This window comes from Delphinus delphis, chromosome 2, assembly GCF_949987515.2.
Source record: "Delphinus delphis chromosome 2, mDelDel1.2, whole genome shotgun sequence".
In the NCBI taxonomy this organism is placed as follows: Eukaryota; Metazoa; Chordata; class Mammalia; order Artiodactyla; family Delphinidae; genus Delphinus; species Delphinus delphis.
The window spans coordinates 77,611,052-77,633,915 of NC_082684.1; the positions used below are offsets into that span (position 1 = coordinate 77,611,052).

At 44.1% G+C, this 22,864-nt stretch overlaps 1 protein-coding gene across 1 annotated transcript in view; it reads right to left on the minus strand.

The window, feature by feature from the left end:
* RYR3 (ryanodine receptor 3) overlaps positions 1–22,864 on the minus strand; it is a 361,766-nt gene that overhangs the window by 103,887 nt on the left and 235,015 nt on the right. Inside the window, exons 44-51 of the mRNA XM_060002247.1 lie at positions 19,722–19,902; positions 18,127–18,235; positions 15,398–15,518; positions 9,375–9,544; positions 6,764–6,984; positions 3,636–3,726; positions 1,802–1,942; positions 299–462 (exon numbers count right to left, since the gene is read on the minus strand). Coding sequence (XP_059858230.1) covers positions 299–462; positions 1,802–1,942; positions 3,636–3,726; positions 6,764–6,984; positions 9,375–9,544; positions 15,398–15,518; positions 18,127–18,235; positions 19,722–19,902 — 1,198 coding nt within the window. The remainder of the gene's footprint in view (positions 1–298; positions 463–1,801; positions 1,943–3,635; positions 3,727–6,763; positions 6,985–9,374; positions 9,545–15,397; positions 15,519–18,126; positions 18,236–19,721; positions 19,903–22,864) is intronic.

Here is a 22,864-nt window from a genome sequence, read left to right on the forward strand (position 1 = left end):
GTGCCTCAGGTGACATATGTGGAGAGCATCCACCTCTTATAATAAATAACCCAACCCCACCCTCCAAAAAAAAAAAAGCCCAGAATATAATAATACAGATATGGATGGATTAATCTTTCAGGAGTTGAGGACAAAATCTAACACCTAATGTGACTTGTAGTGTCAAGGGACATGATGAACCATGTTGGCAGGAGGGAAGGAAGGGAAGCTTAAATTTCTGGCTACCTTCTGAAAGAGAAACAATGGCCACGGGGCAAAATCTAGGACCAGCTTAGAGATGATTCTGGACTCAACTCACTTCATGGTGTTGATAGGCTTGGGGTCAAAGTTGCCATCTGCGTCCACTGAGATCTGTTTCTCCAATGTGGCTGAGATCCTGGTATCTAAATAGTCTGGGGGCAAGGCCCCAGCTATAGCACTGAGACAGGGAAGGGCCATTCGGAAAAGATCTGGGTCGTACCTCTGTGAGGAAAGACAAAGACCATGTTAGCACACACACCAAAACCATAGCCCGCCAGGCAGAACCACTCACCGATTAGCTGGGAAGAAAAAAAAAACACGTGCATTTGCCCACGTTAACCAAAATGGGGAACGTGTAAGGCCTGTAATCCATTCTGGTGGAAACTGAGGTATCCTTGTCACAGAAAAGTGACCATCTGTAAAGCCTTCAAGTCACCGTTGGCGGTAGGTTGAGAAACCTTAAATCAAGGTTTAAATCAGTATCCCCTAACTAGTTAATTGCAGGGATATCTAAAGGTTAAAGCGGTTCTCACTAGGCCAACAGAGGCTACAAACTTGTCGGCCACAGATGGTTACAGAAAGTGACCCACCCTGTGCCTGGAGAGGGCACAGCGGCTCTGCTGGCTCCCTCGGTGGCTGACGCGGGTCATATGCTGACACGATCAGCAGGCTGCTCTGTATCACAGACATTCTCTCCTGAACCCGGCCAGGAAGGAATCTCAGTTAAAACGTGTCAGGTGAGGGACAACCTTTGATCTGCTTGCACTAGACCAAAGGAAGATAGGAGGGAAGATCACGTTAAGTGTAGGTAAACACCAGACTGCGGCTGTACACTTGCTCCAGACTTCTGTACGAAAACCCGAAAAACTTCTCATTTTCTACCTTTAAAGCTGGTGACCTGTCTATGGCCAGACCACCCTGAATGTTCCCGAGCTTGTCTAAAGCTGGTGACGTCACAAACCTAAATCTGGGGTAAGGGAAGGGGAGGCAGGTGTGAGGCTGCCTACATACAGGTCGGGGCTGTAATCCAATCAGACTGCACAGGAAGGCTTGGGATGCAGAGGCCCGCGTCCCCCCCCTCAAGCTCCTTCGCCTCCGTGGCTGGGAAGCACCTCGCCTGAATGGAGTAAGGTCTCCTGGGAATCCCACGTCCCCGCATCGGGGCAGACGCTAGGACTTCTCTAGGCTTGAACTTGGTGAAGGCCAGCTAACCGGGGCCATACAACATAGCAGGGAAGGGATGGGGGCGGGGTAAGTCATTAATACTGGAACCAGGAAATATTTCTGTGATTCACTCTGGAAGTTGCCCTTCCATATATTCGCTGGGTGAGTCTGGCAAGTCATCAGCTGCTCTTTCTCTCACCTGGCAAATGAGGGTCGGGGTAATTCCTCCTTGAGAGAGTTGGGGTAGTGAATGTGATCTGCTTGTGAAGTGCTTGGCACACTTCTGGGCACGTGGTAGATAGAGGCTGACGAGGTATCAGCTATTCTTACGTGCAGGTGGTTGTATCACCGAGGTTGGGCGACCCCCCCTTCTCTGTTCAGGAAGCACTGCCATTACCTTATGGGAAAGGGAGTCAAGAATCCCCCAGAAGATCTTCTCTGTCAGATGCAGCTCATCCTCCACAGCCAGACCGTAGCTCCCCCAGCCTGACGGCAGACAGTAATACTTCCAGCACTGTTCGTAGTGATTTGTCAGAAGCTGGGAGGTTGAGAACGGATGTGCGCCAGTGGGGTGGGGCAGAGATGATCCACAGGTGTCAACAGCACACAGGGGAGAAGAAAACAGCACACACGCCTCAGGAGAGTGAAACCAACGATGGAAACTGTTCGGTTATCTACAGAGTGGCCCCCAAACGCTGCTGGGAACAGTCTGCTCTTGTGCCTAATGAGCTCCAGCCTGAACGGAATCTACCTGATTAATTCTTGTGCCTCCTAACTCGTCCCTCGTATTTCCTGGAAAACGGAGAGGAACTGTTTCTACTCCTACTGAGAAAATGCTACCCTCCGGAAGTAGTCACCGTGTGCTGTTCCAGCCAGTCAGGGATGGGGAGAATTTCTTCTGAGATCTTTGCTTATAATAAATCTGGGAGATCCTGGTAATGCTGACATGGGGAGGGGAGGGTGGGGAGTAGGCTGTGGGTCTGCAGATTTTCTCAGCATTGATTACTGCCCCTGGCTTCCCTGCCTTTCACTTGAGCCTTCTGACGGTCCAGCCATGTTGCAGCAGTTCCCCACATGGCCAATAGAGGGCACACGTACACTGCCAATGGTCCCGTCTCAGCCGGCGAGATCCACATCCTCCAAGAAAAATCGCGCTGATCTAAGGGGTAAAGGTGAGCTTACTGAGTGCTATCGATGATGTTTCTTTGGGAACCAGAATCCAGCTGACGGCACAGGTCTGCCAAGGAAGCAATGCCAGGTTGAACTGTAAAAACTGTCGTTTTTAGCTAAAGGATTTTTTGGGGGATGAAAACTGGGAGTGTTAGGGTTAGACATAAGAATGAGCCCGTGGAGGACTGTGGAATCTCTGACAGCATACAAGCTGTCTTCTGCGTGGCGTGCTGAAAGAGGATGAATTAAAGGCTTCTGGGAATTCTGTTTATCCCAGTAAAATGCTTCTTGAAATCCTTGCTTGAACTAGTGATATTCCTGAAAAGAGGGAAAAGTTCTGTTGAAATCACTGGGCAGAATCTTCAGGTGTGGCTGGCCACTGCTGACCCTTTTGAATATGCTAATATGGCAGGTGCCTCAGAGGTAAAAGATGAAAAACACTGCCCTCTGTGTGGGTGGCAGAGTCTGGTGTCCTTCTACCCAGGCCCGATGCTCCCTATACCAGCAACAAAATGTTGGTAATTTGGGGGAAAATCAGGAATCAGGTGGCTAAGAGAGGGCTCTGTGGCCTTACTTTTCATTAATAAAACAAGAGAAAAGAAGTAAAAAAAAAAAAAAGTGAAAAAGAGGACCTGTTACAGAAGGAAAAAAAAAAACACAACACAGTATGGAATAGAAAAGGGACATTTTATTTTCTGTACCTAAATGAAGAATCACAGGGCCTTCAAAGCTTTTTGAGATTAAGAACATTCTGAAAACCTAATTAGGGCAGGAAAGTACAAAATCCAAGTGCCCTCACTAACCTCTGCTAAATAACAAGTAATTGGTAGAAATCGATTAAGGAAAATTGGAGCAGTTCATGAATCTAGCAGAACTACCCTTTCCAACCTTGACACTCAAGAAGGGATTTGATATTGGAGGCTGTATTTAGTTAGCTATCAATTTAAAGGAGTAAAACCCATTTAAGATGTACTTTGCTCCCCCAGTTGTGCAGATCACGTTTTACAAGGCAAGTTTCCTGTGCCATAGACTGTTTTTTCTGTAACAATAGAGAGGTTTACCTTAAGAGGCATTTTGCAGTATTCACTGAGTTGCGGCACATCAAAAACTAGACGTCGCAGGAGTTGCTGTAACATGGAAGGCCTCAAGTGACTGCAGTATGAAATAAGAAAAACAAAAGGACAGAATGAAAAAGAAATAAGGAAGAGGGAATGAAAGGAATACTCAGCTATAACCACATATTAGAGCTAAGCTTCAAAACACTTAGCTCCTAAATCAAAAGACCATGGATAAACCACAGTCTACGATAAAACACTTTAAAAACTGAGTACAGTTAAAATGCAGAAAGAGGGAGTAGGGCTCATGGCTTGAGATCCCTAAGGTTAAATTCCAATCACCATGTGACAAGATGTCCTAGGGTCTGTGCACACTCAAAATACAGCCACTGATTATGTGCAAAGAAGTCTATAACAGAAAGAAAGTGCAGGTGATTTTAGAGCCATTGCTACGAACTGACCATCCTCCCGAACTCTGCAGAGGAAGAAGTTAGAGGTGATCAGCTGCACGGGTGGAACCTGAGGCCACCTTCTGGTGTGATCTGAAGGGTGCTCTGAGTTACTACCTGATCCCTGATATTCTCATTATTGAAATCATTTCTTTGGGTTAAGGGTCTGTCCTCAAAAAACTCCTTTAAAAGGCAAATTGAATGATTAGAGAACAATGTATCAAATTATCAAAGTGTTCATGGCCTTGGTATTTGGTGCAAGTAAATTCTGAGACAGAGAAAGGAGAGATAAGCAACGCTGATTTAGCCTATATTTTCAGATTGCCAAACCTTTCAAAACCCAGTGGAACCTCTGGATTCTTCCCAGTGAAAATACACACTTACACACAATTTGGCACGTAAGTTCAGCCCATGAGCCCCTTTCAGAGATGCCTAAGAGCCCTGGAGGCAAAGTTAATAACTGATGTTGAATGTTAAAATGCCAGGAAGAAAGCCTTGGAGGCATCTACAACAAGAAGGATGGACATGAATGGAGGTGGACAACAGAGTTCGTCTGTTTCACAACTTTTGGTAGAGCTGGCCTTGCGATAAAAAGCCCTGGAGTGAACTAGTCAGGCATAACACATAGAAAAAAAAAAAAAAAAAAAGCTTGTCTCTAAATGTAGTAATTACAAGCATATAAAGTTCCTCATTTTTTTTTAACATCATTTACCCAATGAGCAATATCACCTTAGATTGACTAATGAATAAAATCAAGAAATTAAAAAAAAACTCTAACTTGATTAATTCCTGACTTACTAAAAATAAATTAAAAATCTACGTAAGTGTCAGTTTGTCTGTGTTTCTAGAGCTCAGATGGTCAAGAGGAGGAGTGGGGAAGCTCCTAGGAGTACAGGAATAGGGCTGTGAGCTCTATTTTTGGTTTGATGTAAAATTCTAATTTCCCCAAGGCCTGATCTGATTCTTTTTTTTTTTTTTTTTTTTTTTTTGCGGTACGCGGGCTTCTCACTGTTGTGGCCTCTCCCGTTGCGGAGCACAGTCTCCGGACGCACAGGCCCAGCGGCCATGGCTCACGGGTCCAGCCGCTCCGCGGCATGTGGGATCCTCCCGGACCGGGGCACGAACCCGCCTGCATCGGCAGGCGGACTCTCAACCACTGCGCCACCAGGGAAGCCCTGATCTGATTCTTTAAAAACATTTGCGCTAACATCAGTCTCACCATGACTTTTTTTTTTTTTTTAAACTAGGAAACAGCTTTTGCTGGGAGACAGGACTTTTGGTTTGGTTTCTAAGATACCTGCTGAGTTCAGATGTAGCAAAAGGTAGAACAAGATCTATAGCTGTGATCGATGCGGCTACCAGCCAATTACAGACTCGATGCTGATAGAAGACTTTCTTTCTGTGCAGACTCACTGTTTATTCCCTTGGCCACTACTCAGAAGGAAAGTAGGAGCCCATGTACACCAGTAATGGGGCTCTTGTCCCTCCTTTTGAAGTGGCAGCATGGAAACCCTAGTCACCCTATTAATTCCTAGAGGCCTATAGTGTGTTTACCAAGCTTTGTCTCTCTTCTAAGACCACCAGTATTCAAATGAGCTTAATTCTCTGCCAGTTCTAATAATACTGGAATGAATGAAGTGGTGTCAGAGTGTAGGGCCTGATTCCGGCAGAGGATCTCAGAGAGAAATCCCTTCTGTGGGGCCTGGGTGGAGGTCTCCCACCTTCCACTCCACACCCTAGGCAAACAGTACTGTGCATGACACAGTTTGGTCCCTAAAGTAGTTGAAGCCTGTAGGCCTTAGATGATAGAAAGGTAGCAGATAGAGGTTAATTTTAATAAAGCATTTAAAATGGAAGGACCATTGTTACACTTGAAATATAAATGTGAGATTGCCTTTTAACTTGACGTCCTAAAAGGACGGACCAATTCCTTTTTTCTAGGCAGCCCTAGACCCTCACTGCGTAGTCATCTCTTGTGTGACTAGGAAACAACCCATTCAGCAAGAATCAGGACCAGACCCAGCTGGCCGCTAAAGGGGGCACCTGCTGGTCCTGACTCCAGGACAACCTGCAGCAGTGATTCTCAGTCTTGGCTACATCATGGCATCATCTGGGGAGCTTCACAAGCTAGAGGTCTGGCTCTTATCCCTAAAGGTTTTGATCTTTTGGGCCGAGGTGTGGCCTGGCATTGGGGTATTTATTTAGTAGCTCCCAGGTAATTCTAATACAGAGAGATGAGCCTCAAGGGAGAGGCGATCAGAAAGAACCTGTGGGATAAGTTAGACGTTTCAGATTAAAATATACATATATACATACATATATATATATATATATATATAAAATAGATAACCAACAAGGACCTACTGTACAGCACAGGGAACTATACTGAATATCTTGTAATAACATATAATGGAAAAGAATCTAAATAAAATATGTGTGTGTATATATAATGTATAACTGAATCACTTTGCTGTACACAAAACTAACACAACATTGTAAATCAACTATATTTCAAAAAAAATTTAATAAAAAGAAAAATGAGCCTGTAGCAAGTAGGGGACCCAGCACATCCTTAGAGTCTGAGCATATCCTCAGACTAGATTCATCAGGTTTTGGGTTACACAATTCAGTGCAGCTGATGTGGACGCATACGCGGAAGTGAAGAACCTAAGACCGGGTACTTACTTGCAAATGGCCAGCAAACACTCCTCTATGGTGTCCCTCTGAGCTTTGGTGAGGGAACGGCCCTTGGAAAGCCTGTATATTGTCTGCAGTGTGGAGTCGATTAAAGAGGAATAGTGCTCTGTTCCAGCAAAGAGAGGGGCGCATCTTGTGAGAAGCGGGAGCACGGCAGAACATATGTACCTGTTCAGTGCCAGCACGGCCTCGGTGGTGCTTAGGGAGACCTAAAGAAAGAAGATTGAGACGCTGACTAGTCTCCTGGGAAAGACAGAGCCAGGCTTCCCCCTGTACTGAGCTCTCATCTAGCAGGGTGGGGAGGTGTACACATATGCGTGTTTCACAGTGACAGGCTGAACAACTTTCTACCTTGTCTAAAGAGACCCATTTCTCTTTTGCATCTTAAATGAAAAAGAATCAGGTTAAAAGAAACAATAAACAGAAGAAAAGCAAAGGCTAGCCAGCGCTAACTCATTCCAAATGGTCCACAAACATCTGTTCCCTTCAAAGAAGAAGCCTAAACGCTTATTAAAATCAGCTGATGACCAGTCTAACCCAACACCCTTGATATTTGCAAAGACCAACTGCCAGGCTACTGTATTACCATTCTGGTTTTCGCTCTCTGTTTCCACCGTATGGAGACTCACAAGCTGTCCTCTCGCGATTTTGAGATTAGTAAACGGTTACGAGCTGAGCAAGCTCTCAGACTCACTGGTTGTGTGACAATTTTACAGAGAGGAAGTGGAGCTCTGATCCCCATCACCTAATTTTTGAGCATTGTGAGCAATTTGCAATCTGATCATTGGCATGAGGGTGAGACATCACTGAAGGGAACCTAACTCTGCATGGGGAAAAAGTGTACAAGGAATAGAAATCAAGGGCCTTCTCTTAAACTCTGCTGTAATCCTCATTCACAATGTTATCTCTTGCTCATTTATACAGGTTAGATTTAAGGAAGGCCCACTTAGTGACACTAAATATAGCCAAAGCATGCTTAACTACCATCTTTGAAAAGTGCAGAACTGCCAAAGAAACCTTGAGGTCCACAGAGATGAAATATTATCCTTATTTCCTGTCATGATCACAGCCATCGTATCTGTAACACATTTCCTTTAACTTATGATCTGATAAACTGTTTTCTTTGAATGGCACATATTTCTGGGTGTTTCTATTAATTATCAAAAGTTTGTCTTCTAGGAGCTGCAGTAATCATATGGAAAGAAACAGCTAATCTTCCACATTTATCACTTTAAAAGACAGAGTTGTTAAAATGAGGAAGGAAGAGCTTTGATTCCGGTGGCTTAAGAGTTTTCAAAAGAGAATGCATGAAAATACGTGTGCTGAGGAACCGAATACAAACCTTCTTTTGTGGTAGGTGGTGTGTAGACAAGCATGTGATCTGAACACCAAATTCTAGAACAGTATTTGCTGTTTATTTGATCTATAAACAAGTTGAATGCTTTGATCAGGAAACTTGGGAATGTCCCACAAGTTAAAAATATTTTAATATTTTAAATCAAGGAATTTATAGGAAACCTCAAAAAAATCGCTGTGGAAGCACTGTTTTAATTTTACAAAACAGCCATATGCTTCTAATGCCTTCGTGGATATACCATTTCTTATCTCCATGCCACAGGTAGGGACAGAGCTCCCATTCAGACTGGGGCTCATCCTGCTTTCCATTGCTGGGTGACCCCATCCGTTTCTGTGTAACTCGTTCAAGTGGAATCCACCCCAGTTAAGATATTGGTTAGCTGACCACCCATCACCAGAGCTCAAACCTCTATTGCTGTTGGACACCAGGTGAAGCCTTTGAGAAACTTTATGACTGATCAAGAAGATATGCCACTGGCTCTTTAAAAACAACCCTAAACTGGCCAAGGTTTGTTTGAAAACTTACTCTGATCTAATTGGTCTTTCCTCCTTGGACCCAGGACTCCTACTCTGCTTCATCCTGACTTGGGGCATCTGGCCTCCATGTGTTCTAACTCCTGGGGCCTCCTGTCTCGATGTCTCTTGATGTTGGATTACCCTACCTCACACTTGACTTCCAAACTTGGATTTGCACTTGGCCTCTTACATTGACCTTGTCATGCCGTGAGCTTCAGACTATCCTTCCTGATGGTCAGTGCACGTAACTTAAGGAGTGAGGGTATGAAGAGCATTTCCAGCCTATCTTGCTGCCAGCCATCCTTTTTCATAAGTGACAGAGCCATAGTTCTCATGTGAGGGAGATTTTGTCTCCCAGGGTACCTCTGGTGAATTGCTTTGTGGGGGGGTGTGCTACCAGGGGGCATGTAGTACCAGTAGAGGCCCAGGATGCTGCTAAACATTCTGCGATGCACAGGATGCTCCCCACCCCCACCTCAAAGAGTGCTGAGCTTGGGAAGCCTTGCCCTAGAGGGAGCTAGATTGAATATCTGAGGTCCAGTCTACCTACATATAAGTCTCTGGACTAATTAATTCACCTGCCATTTCTTGGTTCCTCTATTTTCTCACCCTTTAAAGCAAACTGTTAGTATGTAATCAGTGAGTAGATAGAAACTATTCACTTCTAATTCCAATGTTAATCATTTAAAATGATGGAAAAATAATTTTTCTTATTTTAACCACTTACTGTATCTAAGGAGGCAGAGGCTCTTAAGTCAGGTAAAAACCCGACTTCCAACAAGTGGAGCAGGAAAGTTTGATCCTTTATACCATAAACACGGTCCAAGAACAGCACCATGGGTGCCTTGTGGTCGGGGCAGAAGTTGGCCGCCATATCTGGTTCGCTGACTGATCCATCTGAAAGACACACAGAGAATGTCATTTCCCCCTTTCTAGCTCCACGGTCTCAGATGGAACACAGAGCTTGTCTGGCTATGGCTTGTTCTCCTGACAAGAAACAGGAATTTTAGAAATAATACAATGTTGTGCTACAGTCAGCTTATACTGGCTTGGAAGAACTGACTGTTAAAATTGCAGGAATTCTGTGAGCCAGTTATTAGATATATCCATTATTAAAAATTATGATTTGCAATTAAGTGTATTGTATTTTAAAAGGTAACAAGTCCTCAAAGATCACCACTTCCTAATTATTGTACTATAAACTATACTTGAGGTTATTTACATCTGTTGTATTTGTATGTTAGAAGCGCAGTACAACAGGGTGCTATGTGCATTCTCTGTCCAACTCCATGCTCAGCGGTGTCACATTGGGAGCTTGAAATTGGTGGGTAAATGCTAGGAATCAGGGCTTGATTTATTGCTTTGTTGAATGATGAAGAAAGTGAGGGAGAAAAATGTAAGGCAGATTAAATTGAAAAGTGTGTCATGCTTACAGCCATTGCAACATAAATAGCACAAAACTGAGGAAATATTCTTTCAGTATTTAGAAACTATTATTTGATTTGGGTGAAATTTAGATCAGATCATCCAAGAATTCTAACCTTATTTTAATAGAGCAGTTCAAAGATAAAGTGGGGGAAATATCATGAAGAAAATAAAAATTTCTTGACTTGGAGAACAAAAAGGATCTTGAAAGAGGATAAAAAAGAAAGTCTTCCTCCTACTGTTTTGTTAACACCAAAAACTAGGAAAGAGAGCCCCTAAATGATCAAGCTAAAGTCACAGCGTCTATAAATACTGTACTTCGTAAGGCACCCTGAGAGCCGCAAACATTTAGCGCTATCCAGTCCAGAACCTAAGGCAGCCCAGGCACCTGTGCAGGGCTCTGGGAGAGCAAGGAGAGAAGACACCTTCCAGATAGGAGGATGCCTGCTTCTCCTCCCCTGAGCACCAGGGGGCGCTGTTTGCGAACATCGGAGGCTGAATGAATCTCTCAGACACGTGGTGTTCTGAAGAACAGTATTTTAACGGGATACTAATGAGTGCTTTGTGTTCAAAAGGTTTGGGAAACATTGAGCTCAACATTTATTTTCTTTATATTTTGTTTTCTCAGAGCCTTTATAATCTTAATGTGCTTCATGTAGTTATAAAATGTGATATATTCAAGAATGATGTCACCAAGATGGGGGGGTAGGAGACCCCAGCCTTGCCCCCCGCCCCCCAAAGATCACCAATTAAACACCTATCCATGAACCAAACCAGTTTGGGAGAGCTCAGGGATCCACTTAAGAAACTTCAACAGAATGGAACAAAATCTCAGAGTAAGTGCACAAAAAGGGAAGGAAGGGTAGCTTCATTTTGCCTGCATCGCAGTGGCAAGAGTGGAACTCCTCAGCTGGAAAGAGTTCCTTTTGCCAGAAAGCGAGAGTGTGGTGGGAGATCGGCTTTCCCAGCCTTCTGGGGCACTGCGTCAAGGACTAGCTTTGGTTTCACCCCACCCAGAGACTGGCAAAGCTGAGGTGTCTAGAGATGGCTAGGAACAGGGAAGAAGGGCAGGGGCTACCAGTATCAGCCACACAGTAGGAGCCACTGTGGTTCCCGGTGACCTGCTTGCTGAGGACCCAGCAGCTTCTGCCACTGAAGAAACCAAAAGCCAGCACAGCCGCCACAAAATCCAGATTTCACCGGTTTTTGTCCCACAGGTTTTTGTGTTCACAGATGCCCAGTCACCTGACTCTCTCCCCAGTGCCTCTCCTGCACCAGCCAGAACCCAAAATCCGCACGGGCAGCCAGCCCCAGCCCTGTGGTTGTGAGAGTACAAGATGCCACCTAGACCCCTTCAGCTGAAGGGTGAGTCACTCCAGCTGTGCAGCTGCATGCTGCCAGCCCAGCTCTCATCACTGGCCTCCACTGCTGTGCACGCACCCAGGTGAGACCCTGCAGGCACGGGAGTGCACGCTGATAGCCAGGGTCTCTGCAGGTGCTAGTGTACCCACGGTTGGCTCTGGTCTTTGCTGTTGGTCCCTGCCATTGCCACTACGTGTGTGTCTGCAGTTGGCCTCTGCCACTACACAGTCACCTGCAGCTGGTCCCTGCAGCCAAGTGTATGTGTACCACTGGCTCTGGCCACCACTACTGCCTACCCTGGTCCCTAGTTACTAGAACCTAGAAGCACTGCTTAGGACCCCAACAGCCCTTGAAGCCACTGCGGACCCCAGGCAGCACTTGCCAAGGTCCATGCAGTTGTCAGTGTTGTTGACCCCAGTGGCCTGAGTCAGTAAGACATCATGCCCCCTCTGGACCTGAAGCTGCCGCACACCCCTGTACTTGGTGCCCTGTACCATTAGACCTTGGGTCACAGTACAATTTAATGAACCCCACCTGAAGGTGAAGCTCTTTCTTTGCCAAAGTCAGTCCATAAAGTCTGGAAGAGGTGACTGCTTCTTCAAAGGCACAGATACCTATGCGAGGCTACGGGAATCATGAAGAATAAGGGCAACATGACAGCACAAAAAGAACACGGTAACCTTCTAGTAACTGAACTCAAGGAAATGGAGATACATGAATTGCCTGTCAAAGAATTCAAAATAATTATTCTAAAGATGCTTAGAGTGCTACAAGAGAATCCAGATAAACAATTTAATATAGAGAAAACAATACAAGAATAAAATGGTAAGTTCAACAAAGAGATAGAACAGAACATTAAAAACATAACAAAGAACAGAAAAGAGATACTGGGGCTGAAGAATACAATGACTGAATGGAAAAATTCAATAGAGAGCTTCAATAGCACACTGGACCAAGCAGAAGAATCTGTAAACTCAGAGACAGATAATTTGAAATTACCCAGTAAGCAGAACAGAAAGAAAAAAGAATGTATAGGAATGAAGGTCTTACAGGGCTTAAGGGACACCATTAAGAGAAACAATTCACATATCACTGGAGTCCCAGGAGAAGAGAGGAAGAAAGAGGCAGAAAGCTTATTTAAAGAAATAATGGCTGAGAACTTCCCAAACCTGGGGAGATACTTGGACATCCAAGTTCATAAAGCTGCTATGTCACCCCCAAATTTCAATCCCAAACCATCTTCTCTAAGACACAATGTAATAAAACTGTCTAAAGCCAGAGACAAAGAGAAAATTTTAAAATTAACAAGAGAAAAAAATTTCTTTCAATGCAAGGGAACCCCCATTAGACTATCAGTGGATTTCTCAGCCAAAACCTTGCAGACCAGGAAAGAATGGAATGATATATTCGGAATGCTGAAATAAGAAAACTGCCAACCAAGAATACTGTACCCAGCAAATTGTATTTCAGGAATGAAGGTGAGATAAATGCTTTCCCAAACAAATAAAAGTGGGGGGAATTCATCACCACTAGGTCTTACTTATAAGAAATGCTGAAAGGAGTTCTTCAAACTGAAATGAAAGGATACTAATTAATAACATGAAAATATATCACACACTGTTAAAGCTAAGTATATAGTCAGATCCAGAATACTCTAATACTGTAAGGAAGGAAATAAGACAGAGCAGAGCAGAAATAAATAAATTGAGAATGGAAAACAATAAAAATTATCAATAAAACTAATAGTTGACTTTTTGAAAAGATAAACAAAATTGACAAGCCTTTAACTAGACTTACCAAGAAAAAGAGAGAAGACTCAAATAAATAAGATTATAAATGAAAGAAGAGACATTACAACTGATAACACACAAACAGAAAGGATCAGAAGAGACTACTATGAACACTTATATGCCAACAAATTGGACAACGCAGAAGAAACTGAAAAATTCCGGAAACATAGAAGAAAACATAGTGGGTAAGCTCCTTGACAATGATTTTTCTGGATATGACACCAAAACCAAATATTGACAAGTGGCACTACATTAAATTAAAAAAACTTCCGTATAGCAAAAGAAACAATCAACAAAATGAGAAGACAACCTACAGAATATGAGAAAATATTTGCAAACCATATATCTAACAAGGAGTTAATATACAAAATATATAAGGAACTATAAAAACTCAACAGCAAAACCAAAAACAAATAATCTGATTTAAAATGGGCAAAGGACCCACATAGACATGTTTCCGAGACATGCAAATGACTAACAAGTACGTGAAAAGATGCTCAACATCACTAATCATCAGGGAAATGCAAATCAAAACCACAATGAGATATCACCTCACACCTGTTGAATGGTTATTATAAAAAACAAAAACAAAAAACCAAGGGATAACAAATGCTGGTGAGGATATGGAGAAAAGGGAATCTTTGTGCATTGTTGGTGGGAATATAAATTGGTGCAGCTAATATGGAAAACAGAGTTGAGGTTCCTCAAAAAAATTATAAATCCAACAACCAAATGATCCAGCAATCCCACTTCTGGATATATAGCCAAAGGAAATGGAATCACTATCTCAAAGAGATATCTGCATCCTTATGTTCACTGCAACATTACTCACAATAGCCAAGATATAGAAATAAAATAGTCTAATAGATAGATAAAGAAAATGTGGTATGTATACACATATATACAGACACACACAGAGGAATATTATTTAGCCACAAAAAGAAGGAAATCCTGCCATTTGCAACAACATGGATGGATCTTGAAGGTATAATGCTAAGTGAAATAAGACAGAGAAAGACAAGTATTGTATAATCTCACTTATGTGTCAAATCTAAAGTAATTGAACTCATAGAGACAGAGAGTAGATTGATGGTTACCAGGTGTTGGGGGAAGTGAGAGAAATGGAAGATGTTGGCCAAAGGGTACAAACTTTCAGTTATAAGATGAATAAGTTTTGGGGATCTAATGTACAGCATGGTGACCATAGTTAACAATACTGTATTGTGAAAGTTACTATGAGAGTTACTATGTGAAAGTTACTATGAGAGTAGAACTTAAATGTTCTCACCGTAACAACAACATCAACAAATGGTAATTATGTGAGGTGAAGTATGCATGAACTAACCTTATTTTGGTAAACATTTTGTAATATCAAATCATAACATTGTACACCCTAAACTTATATAACATTATGTGTCAGTTATATCTCAATAAGGATGGAAAAAATGTGATATATTCCATAGGTTCCCCAAAGTGATTGACTGCAAACCCCTTGCTGACATGTACACCAATTAGTATCTTTTATAAAAATGTTCCTTGGAACACTAGTTTTGGGAAACTCTATAACAAAATCATACTATCTTTTCAATTCTTCCGTCTGCTAAGAGGAAACTGCCTGGGTAGCAGGTGGAGTGACATGGAGAACCTGTGTGCTTTTGGGAGAGTATAAGTTTTGCAAAGTTAATAAGGACTGATGCCCAATGTCACATGTAGCACAGGGGGAAAACTCTTTATGATCCATGGCTGTGAGGGACACAGTACTGTGGTGCAGGGGAGCCTGGGTCAGACCCTATCCTTTTGTTGCTCTGGCTGGCTGGACAAGCTGGGGGCACAGAGGCAAAGGAGAAGGAAGGTTTGGTGAGAGATCTCATTGGTTCCAGTCCATCAGCCTCCTTCCAGAGGGCTGGAGTTCAGAAGACTGAGGTCTGGACTAGCCGTACTGATAGGAAATGGGGTACGAGAGTCTCAACGCAGGGGAGCAGGGGAGACAGCAGCCGGCTGGAGCTGGGAGGAGAGGACCCCTCAACACCAGAAAAAGAGCAAGATACTTCGCCTGTGCAGCCTGCCCTGCAGTAGGAGGCTGGGAGGAGCCCTGCACTGCGGATGGAGTCCTGCTGTGAGCAGGTGGCCCTGGGGAGACTGGCAGAACTCAGCCTCCAGCAGCTTCCCTTACCTTTGTTCAGGGAGGGCAGTTTCAAGGGGATGCTGATGATTCCAACCAAGTCCTCGGTGGGGACCAGGGAGCGCAGGATGGACCTGATCCGGATGGCTTCCCCCTTTCCTGTCTGGATAAGCTGCAAGGCAGGTTTGGAGAGTAAGATAAATGAGGTTCCCACACTCCTGCTTCAGAAGCCTGGGGCAGTAAAATGGTTCTCCTTGTCGGGGGGATGGGGTGGGTACACGTCTATGTTTTCCTAATTGTTCTAGACATGTGTGACCACAGGGAAAAGAGGAGCTTTCTCCTGATTTTCTAGAAGAGCTGCTACTGAGGGAATGACTCTGGCCAAGGAGGGTTAGTGTGTTCCTTTGCTGCGACAGCAATGGTCACGCCATTTTGGCATCAAGTCTCAGCAGTGAAGGTGCAGCCTGTCCTCAGTGTGACTGCAACACCAGGAGCTCTCGGTGGCTATGACAGGAGTGGTGACAATGTGGCCACGATTCCAGACCCTGGAATTCTGCTAAATGTAGAAACGACTTAGGAATTCCTATTTCCTAAAAATTTGATTAATGCTGGGACTAGGGCAATAAAAGGGGTGTAGAGGATGTCAGAGAGAACGTGAACATCTCAAGGGAATTATCCGGGGACGGATAACCTGATCCTTATGGCCACAGGTGGGACGTGCAGGTGCACACTCTCTTGGATCTGGGGGCAGCAGGTGCGCTTCTGGGCACAGGCTCTTAGCCAGCAATGGAACTGTCATGAGCTCAGGATAGACTCTACCCAGGAGGGAGGTGGATGACATGCTGAGACATAATGCTTGAAGGACTGGAGACAGGAGAACACCTGTGTGTGACCCTAGCTGCCACCTCTCATTCCTGCGGGCAGAAGGGAGGCTGTCAGTGATGACGGCATCAGCCCTCCCCCTCACTAACAGAGGAGGGGCCAGGGGAGAAATGTGTGTTTATAAGGTATTGAATCTGAGGGGCAGTAAGCAAGGAGGAAACGCCTTCCCAGTGGGGCTCTGATGACTTAGCTATCCCATGCGGCCTGTCTTCCCGAGACTAGGCAAACGGTGTAACCTGCTTTTTGAAGTGATTACAGGTGATCTGGGGAAATGACACCCTGCCCCAAGACTGTAGGACACCCCAGTATTTCCCTAGCCCCCTTTCAAGCTTCCTTTATTTGTATAAGGGCACAGGAATGGAAAGATGGGCCTATGTGGGTAAGGTACAGGTTCCACAGTGGGAACTAGAATAGCCTCACTTCGAAGATTTAGACTTTCTCCTCTCCACAGTACTTTTATCCTAGATTCTTCCATACTGGAATAGTTTCCCTAAGCACTTGTAGATGGATTTGCAAACAGGCTACATCATTTATTAGATAAGACCATGACAAACTGGAAGAAAGGTAAGAGTGAATGCTTTAATGCAATGTCTTTCAAACTGTAGTCATGACCAATTAGTGGGCTGTAACTTCATTTAGTGGACTGTCACCAGCATTAAAAAGCATGAAATAAATTAGTATAGAATAGAAAATATTAGAGTGCATTATCCATAGTAAGGATAACTTTGTTTCTGGAATATATGTATACTAGGTTGCAATGTAAATTGTACGTCTTACTATGATCAAAACAAATTTTTTTTTTTTTTTGGTCAGAAAGGAAGTTTGAAAGCCACTACTTTAATTGATTCTGTCTTTCATTAGCATTAAACAAATACAACATATCCACTGTTCTCTTGGCAGTGACCAAATATATAACCTCATCCATACCAGAAACCACTGTTTATGTCATCCCAATCTGCACTGCAAGTACTTTCAGGAGACGCTCTGACATAATCCAAAGGCAGTGAGCACTGCGGAGAGAGGCAGGCGCCGGAGCCCTGAATGAGCAAATCCAACAGTTCTTTTAAAGAGTTAACCAAGTATTTTTTTAAATATAAAAAGCTATCTTTTCTGTTTTCCTACAAGAAGTAATTATTTCCTCTCTCACTTATGATGTGAGTCTTTATGAGAAATAAGGCCAATCTCCTTCTCCACCCCCAGGCAGAGAGGGAAAAAGGAAGGTGAAAACATAACTTTTTTGCGGTTTGCGGGCCTCTCACTGTTGTGGCCTCTCTCGTTGTGGAGCACAGGCTCCGGACGCGCAGGCTCAGCGGCCATGGCTCACGGGCCCAGCCGCTCCGCGGCATGTGGGATCCTCCCAGACCGGGACACGAACCCATGTCCCCTGCATTGGCAGGCAGACTCCCAACCACTGCACCACCAGGAAAGCCCTAGAAACAATTTTTTTAGTATGTCTGTAAAGCTTACCTCTGGGAAATAAGCAAACATGAACTGTGACTACCTTCCTGATGCCTGACACCATGGTTGTCAAGAAAGGATTTTCCATGTGGAGTGTCCTGATAGACACAATCAAGAAATCAAGTTGGTCACATTTTGACCAAGTCGAGGCATAGGAAAACATAGTTTTGGGAGGCTTTTGAAACAGAACATGTATCAGATATGCCCTATTAGTGTCACAGAGAAATCACACAACGCAGAGATCTTCCCAGGAGTCATTCCCTGGAAAACTGTAGAATCAGGTACGAGAGATGGAAACTACTTCTGATATTGGCTAAAAGGAACAGAGAGAAAGGCATGTTCACAAATGTCAGAGTCGGAAGAAGAAATGACATTCATGAAATCTACAGTGTTCCTGGTTCAAGCCCCTCAAATCCGCTCTCTGGGAACTCATCACTTACGTGCATTTCAGGAGCACAGCGGCCCAGCAGATCTATAAGAGCCGAATAAAATGACATAATTGCATTGCCCATGTGCACAACCTCTTCTTCATCTTCATGGTCCTCCGTGCTGCTGAGAGAGAACCAACACAAGGTGTAGGCAGCCTGGCAGGTGGGGCCCTGTTTTAGACACGATATGGAAACACTTTCTCTGCTCACCCTGGGCATCACGCATCCTTTCCGTTGGGCTCCTTCTCTCCCTCTAGCTGTCAATGAGATGGTTTAACTCACCAGGCTCAAGGGACCCAAATATTTGTTCATGACATTCCTAGGGTCCCATGAACTTTACTGACATGAATGCATCATGCAGACCACACATACTCATGGAGCTGCACTGGGACCCCCAAAGCTCCTACCAACCATTCCTTCCCTTTTCCTTCCTTAATAGACATGGGAAGCACATTGGACAAGAAGTCAGAAGGGTCAAGTCCAGGTCCTGGCCCTGTTGCTAACAAGCTATTTGACTCTGGGCCTCAGTTTTTCTCATTTTACATGAGAAATTTAGGACAGTTTATGTTCGGGATTCTATCTAACTCTACCAGATCACCTACCAGAACTAATAACCACCTCCGCCACCCCCCCCCCCCAAAAAAGGAGCCACTGGCTGCAAAGTTACCTCTGCTGAGTTATATCCCATCTCTAGATTCTGGGGTCTAATCTAGAGGCTGCAATAAAAGGGAAATGTTCACAAGACATAATGAAAGGAAGGTCACAAGGCAATCTGATAACGTACTAACTATGTCTTTAACCATTAAATACCAAGATTTTTTTTTTGCGGTACGTGGGCCTCTCACTGTTGCGGCCTCTCCCGTTGCGGAGCACAGGCTCCAGACGCGCAGGCTCAGTGGCCATGGCTCACGGGCCCAGCCGCTCCGCGGCATGTGGGATCTTCAATATTACATTAACATGCCACTCCGCGGCATGCGGAATCTTCCCGGACCGGAGCACGAACCCGTGTCCCCTGCATCGGCAGGCGGACTCTCAACCACTGTGCCACCAGGGAAGCCCTAAATACCAAGATTTTTACTGCTGTGGTTTTTCACATTCTGCAGCTTTCTTTTTACCTAAGGAATCAAATCGAACACTTTCGGAAGAGGGAGTGCAGGGTACTCCCTCTTCTTAAAAGTGAGGTATGAGATGGGACACCAAGGTTCAAAATATTGAAGGGAACGGGCTGGGGTTAGACAGTGACTGGAACCCTGTTGGTCCAGGCCTCTTAGCCTGGATACAGCTTCCTCCCATGGGGATGCCATGGGGAGGCGCAGCGAGGGCTGAAAGAGCTTGCTGACTCCTCCATTTGCCAACTGGCCTGAGTGGAGTAGGAGAAATGCAAAGGGATGAAGATGATACTGATCACTAGGCTTACTGGGAGTCAAGATAACAGCAAGCTTGACACAGTGACCTAAAATGTGTGAGCCACAACTGCAGAGCGCCGGTGCTTTCTCTGCCAGGGGGAGGTTATGGAGGTTATGGACGTTTGCTTTACCGTGCGTGTACTGAGAATATTTCAGAGCTCGACAACCATACTGGGGTGAGAAGGCAATTCATTCACTTACACTTCTCTCTTGTACCCCTGCGAGGGGAGGTCGAGGGCTGGGTTCTCGGAGATCTTAATGGCGCCTTGCATGGCTGCCAACAGACCATTTCCTCCTTCACCCCGCAGGGCCGGGCCGAAGCACTCGGGGCGTCTAATGAGCAGCTTGACCACGACGCTGGCGTTTTCTTCCACACTTTCACCTAAGGGAAAGAAGCATTATTACCATCGCATTGGAGAGAACAACCCCGGAATTGATTTCTTTTTGGCCACGCCAGGTGGCTTGGTTCCCAGACCAGGGATTGAACCCATGTCCTCAGCAGTGACAGTGCAGAGTCCTAACCACTGGACCACAAGGGAATTCCCCCAGATTTGATTTCTAATTGACGAGGCTGGGAGGACAGTATTTGATTGATCTTGTCACATACTCTTAAGATTAGGAGGTAATACTGACGCAGAGAGAGGGGAGCTTTGATAAATTACATCAGACTCTATTTATTTGAAGTATTACGATTAACTGATATAGAACAGTCTTACTTCTCAGTTCAGGATTTTGTGCTATTCACATTATTTCGCTTTATTTAGGTCCTCAGAGGGCCAGAAATACACTACTGAGTCTGCCATGGATTACTGATTAATTCACAAGTGACTTTACCTCTTTATTAACTCCCTGAGGGGTGCTTAATAGGTATTTCCTTCCTTCCTTTGAGAGGAGGTAAGATGGTAACTCAATCGGGTGTGCCTCGATTAACATCCCGAGAAGTGACATGCTAGCTCCTGAGCTGTCTTCTCTCAGAGTCGAATACATACCCTAGAACAACCAGGTCTGTGGGGATGAACCTCAGGGCATTTCTGAAATCATTTATCCAGGTGAGAATCTACTTGGTAAAGTTATCTTGGTTACTCTTAGACTAGCTCTGTGGGGAGCTAAAGGTTGGACAATTGTATTTTGCTGGTATTTTTCTTTGGAAGAACCATAGACAACTATAGACAGGGTATCATTTCCCAAAGAAATAATTAAGCAGTGAACTATGACATGTAGAGAGGGATAGCCAATGCTTCTCAGAGACAATATTTTAATCAAAAGTAGTTTTACAGCTTGTTCAAACAATTTCATGAAACACACTTTCTGTCTCAGTGTCTCAGATGACAACTTAATTTGTTTCTAAGAACTTATCCCTGGGCTAATAAGAAGTCTCAAAGACAAGACTTTTTGATGTTGTATATTGGATGAAGCCTAAAGAAAAACTTTTAAATAAGATCATCAGATATTATTAGAGGATTGAGCTCTATAATAGATAGCATCTTGATATGCTGTTGTAATATTAATTATTTATTCTTGCATTAAAATTTTCCTCCAATCTTAGCAGGTTAAGGCAGTAACTATTATTTCACAGTTTCTGTAGTCAGGAATTCGGGAGTGACTAAGTGAGGTGGTCCTGGCTTGGGATCTCCTATGAGGTTGCAGTAAAAATGTCAGCCAGTGCTGCAGTCTCCTGAAGGCGTGACTGGACGTGGAGTATCAGCTTCCACGCTCACTCACATGGCTGTTGGCAGGAGGCCTCCGTTCCTCACCATGTGACCTCTCCACAGGGCTCCTTGAGTATTCTCATGACATGCCAGCTGGCTTCCCACAGAGCAAAGGATCCAAGAGAGAGGGTAAGGCAGAAGCTGCAATACCTTTTACAACTTTGTCACATACTGTCACTTCTGCCATATCCTATTCATGAGAAGTGATTCACTGAGTCCAGCTCACACTCAAAGGGAGAAGAAGGGCTTCCCTGGTGGCGCAGTGGTTGAGAGTCCGCCTGCCGATGCAGGGGACACGGGTTCGTGCCCCGGTCCGGGAAGATCCCACATGCCGCAGAGCAGCTGGGCCCGTGAGCCGGGGTCGCTGAGCCTGCGCTTCCGGAGCCTGTGCTCCACAACGGGAGAGGCCACAACAGTGAGAGGCCCGCGTACCGGAAAAAAAAAATAAAAAAAATAAAAAAGGGAGAAGAAGCAGGTTCCATCTTTTGGAAAAAGGAGCATGGAAGAATTTATAGATATATTTTAAAACTATCACAGGAGTTTAAGTTCTGTTTGATGAAAAATTTTATGAATCAACTTAGAGTAGAGCATTCGAATGGGAACCCATAAAATCTGGCTTCTCTTCCAGATTTTTAGCAAATCCCTGTGTGAGTATGTACACTGCACAGTCTCACTGGGTCTCATTTGCCCTGTTGAGATGTTTGTGCCTCTTCTAGTTTTAGAGTGAGTCTATTAGTTTAACCTATATGCAGAGATTTCTTCCACCATGTCCACAGCATCAGAAGGGCTGAGCTTGCTGTTCAGATATTTGAAGCTCACTTGTGCCCACACAAACTCACAAGTGAACACACTGCTGTGTCTCACAGCCCTGGAGGGTCTACCTGTAGTCCTGGTCAAGAGCTTGGCCTGCTGACGTCCTCTTTTATCACCTGACCTTCTACAGCACAGGGAAAATTCAGGATTGTAAGTATATACCTCTGTAAGTTTTAGAACTGTGTAACTAGATTCAGAATATTTCATTAAACTGAATTTATACAGCCCATCAGCATGCATTCACTATTTTATAGCTCAATCCTTCAAGAAGAGACTGAAATTTTTATAAAGAAGCTTTTCTTCGGGTTTCATCTAATATAACATCAAAAGAGAATTGGTTTTTAATTAAACCAGAATCCATGTGAAGAAAATTCTCAGGAGGTGCTATAAAGGGAAAATAATCACAATAATGGTATGGTGGAATGAATCAGGGCAGGAAAGGAACCCAAGGACAAGGTTGAGTGATACCGTACAGTTTACAGAAGAGCTCAGATAAAGAGGTGATGCTAAGTCTTAAGGACATATTTTCCTATGAGGTGAACCTGGCATTGATACATGATAGAGTTTAATCACAGAGGGAAACTTAAAGAAAAGCACCATGATCATCAGCATACTTGAAAGCAAATATTCTTAGTTACAGACATAACTCACAGCTGGCTACTTTCAAATGTTGTTCGCCCACAAAACTTACCAGGTAGCACACTCTCAGTTGTCATTTTCTATGACAAGAATAATGAAGCTAAAACTTTGAAATTGTAATGTCAAAAAATGGAGAAAAAACCCAACCCTGTTAGTCAAGCTTATTTAAACACTGTGCTCTGA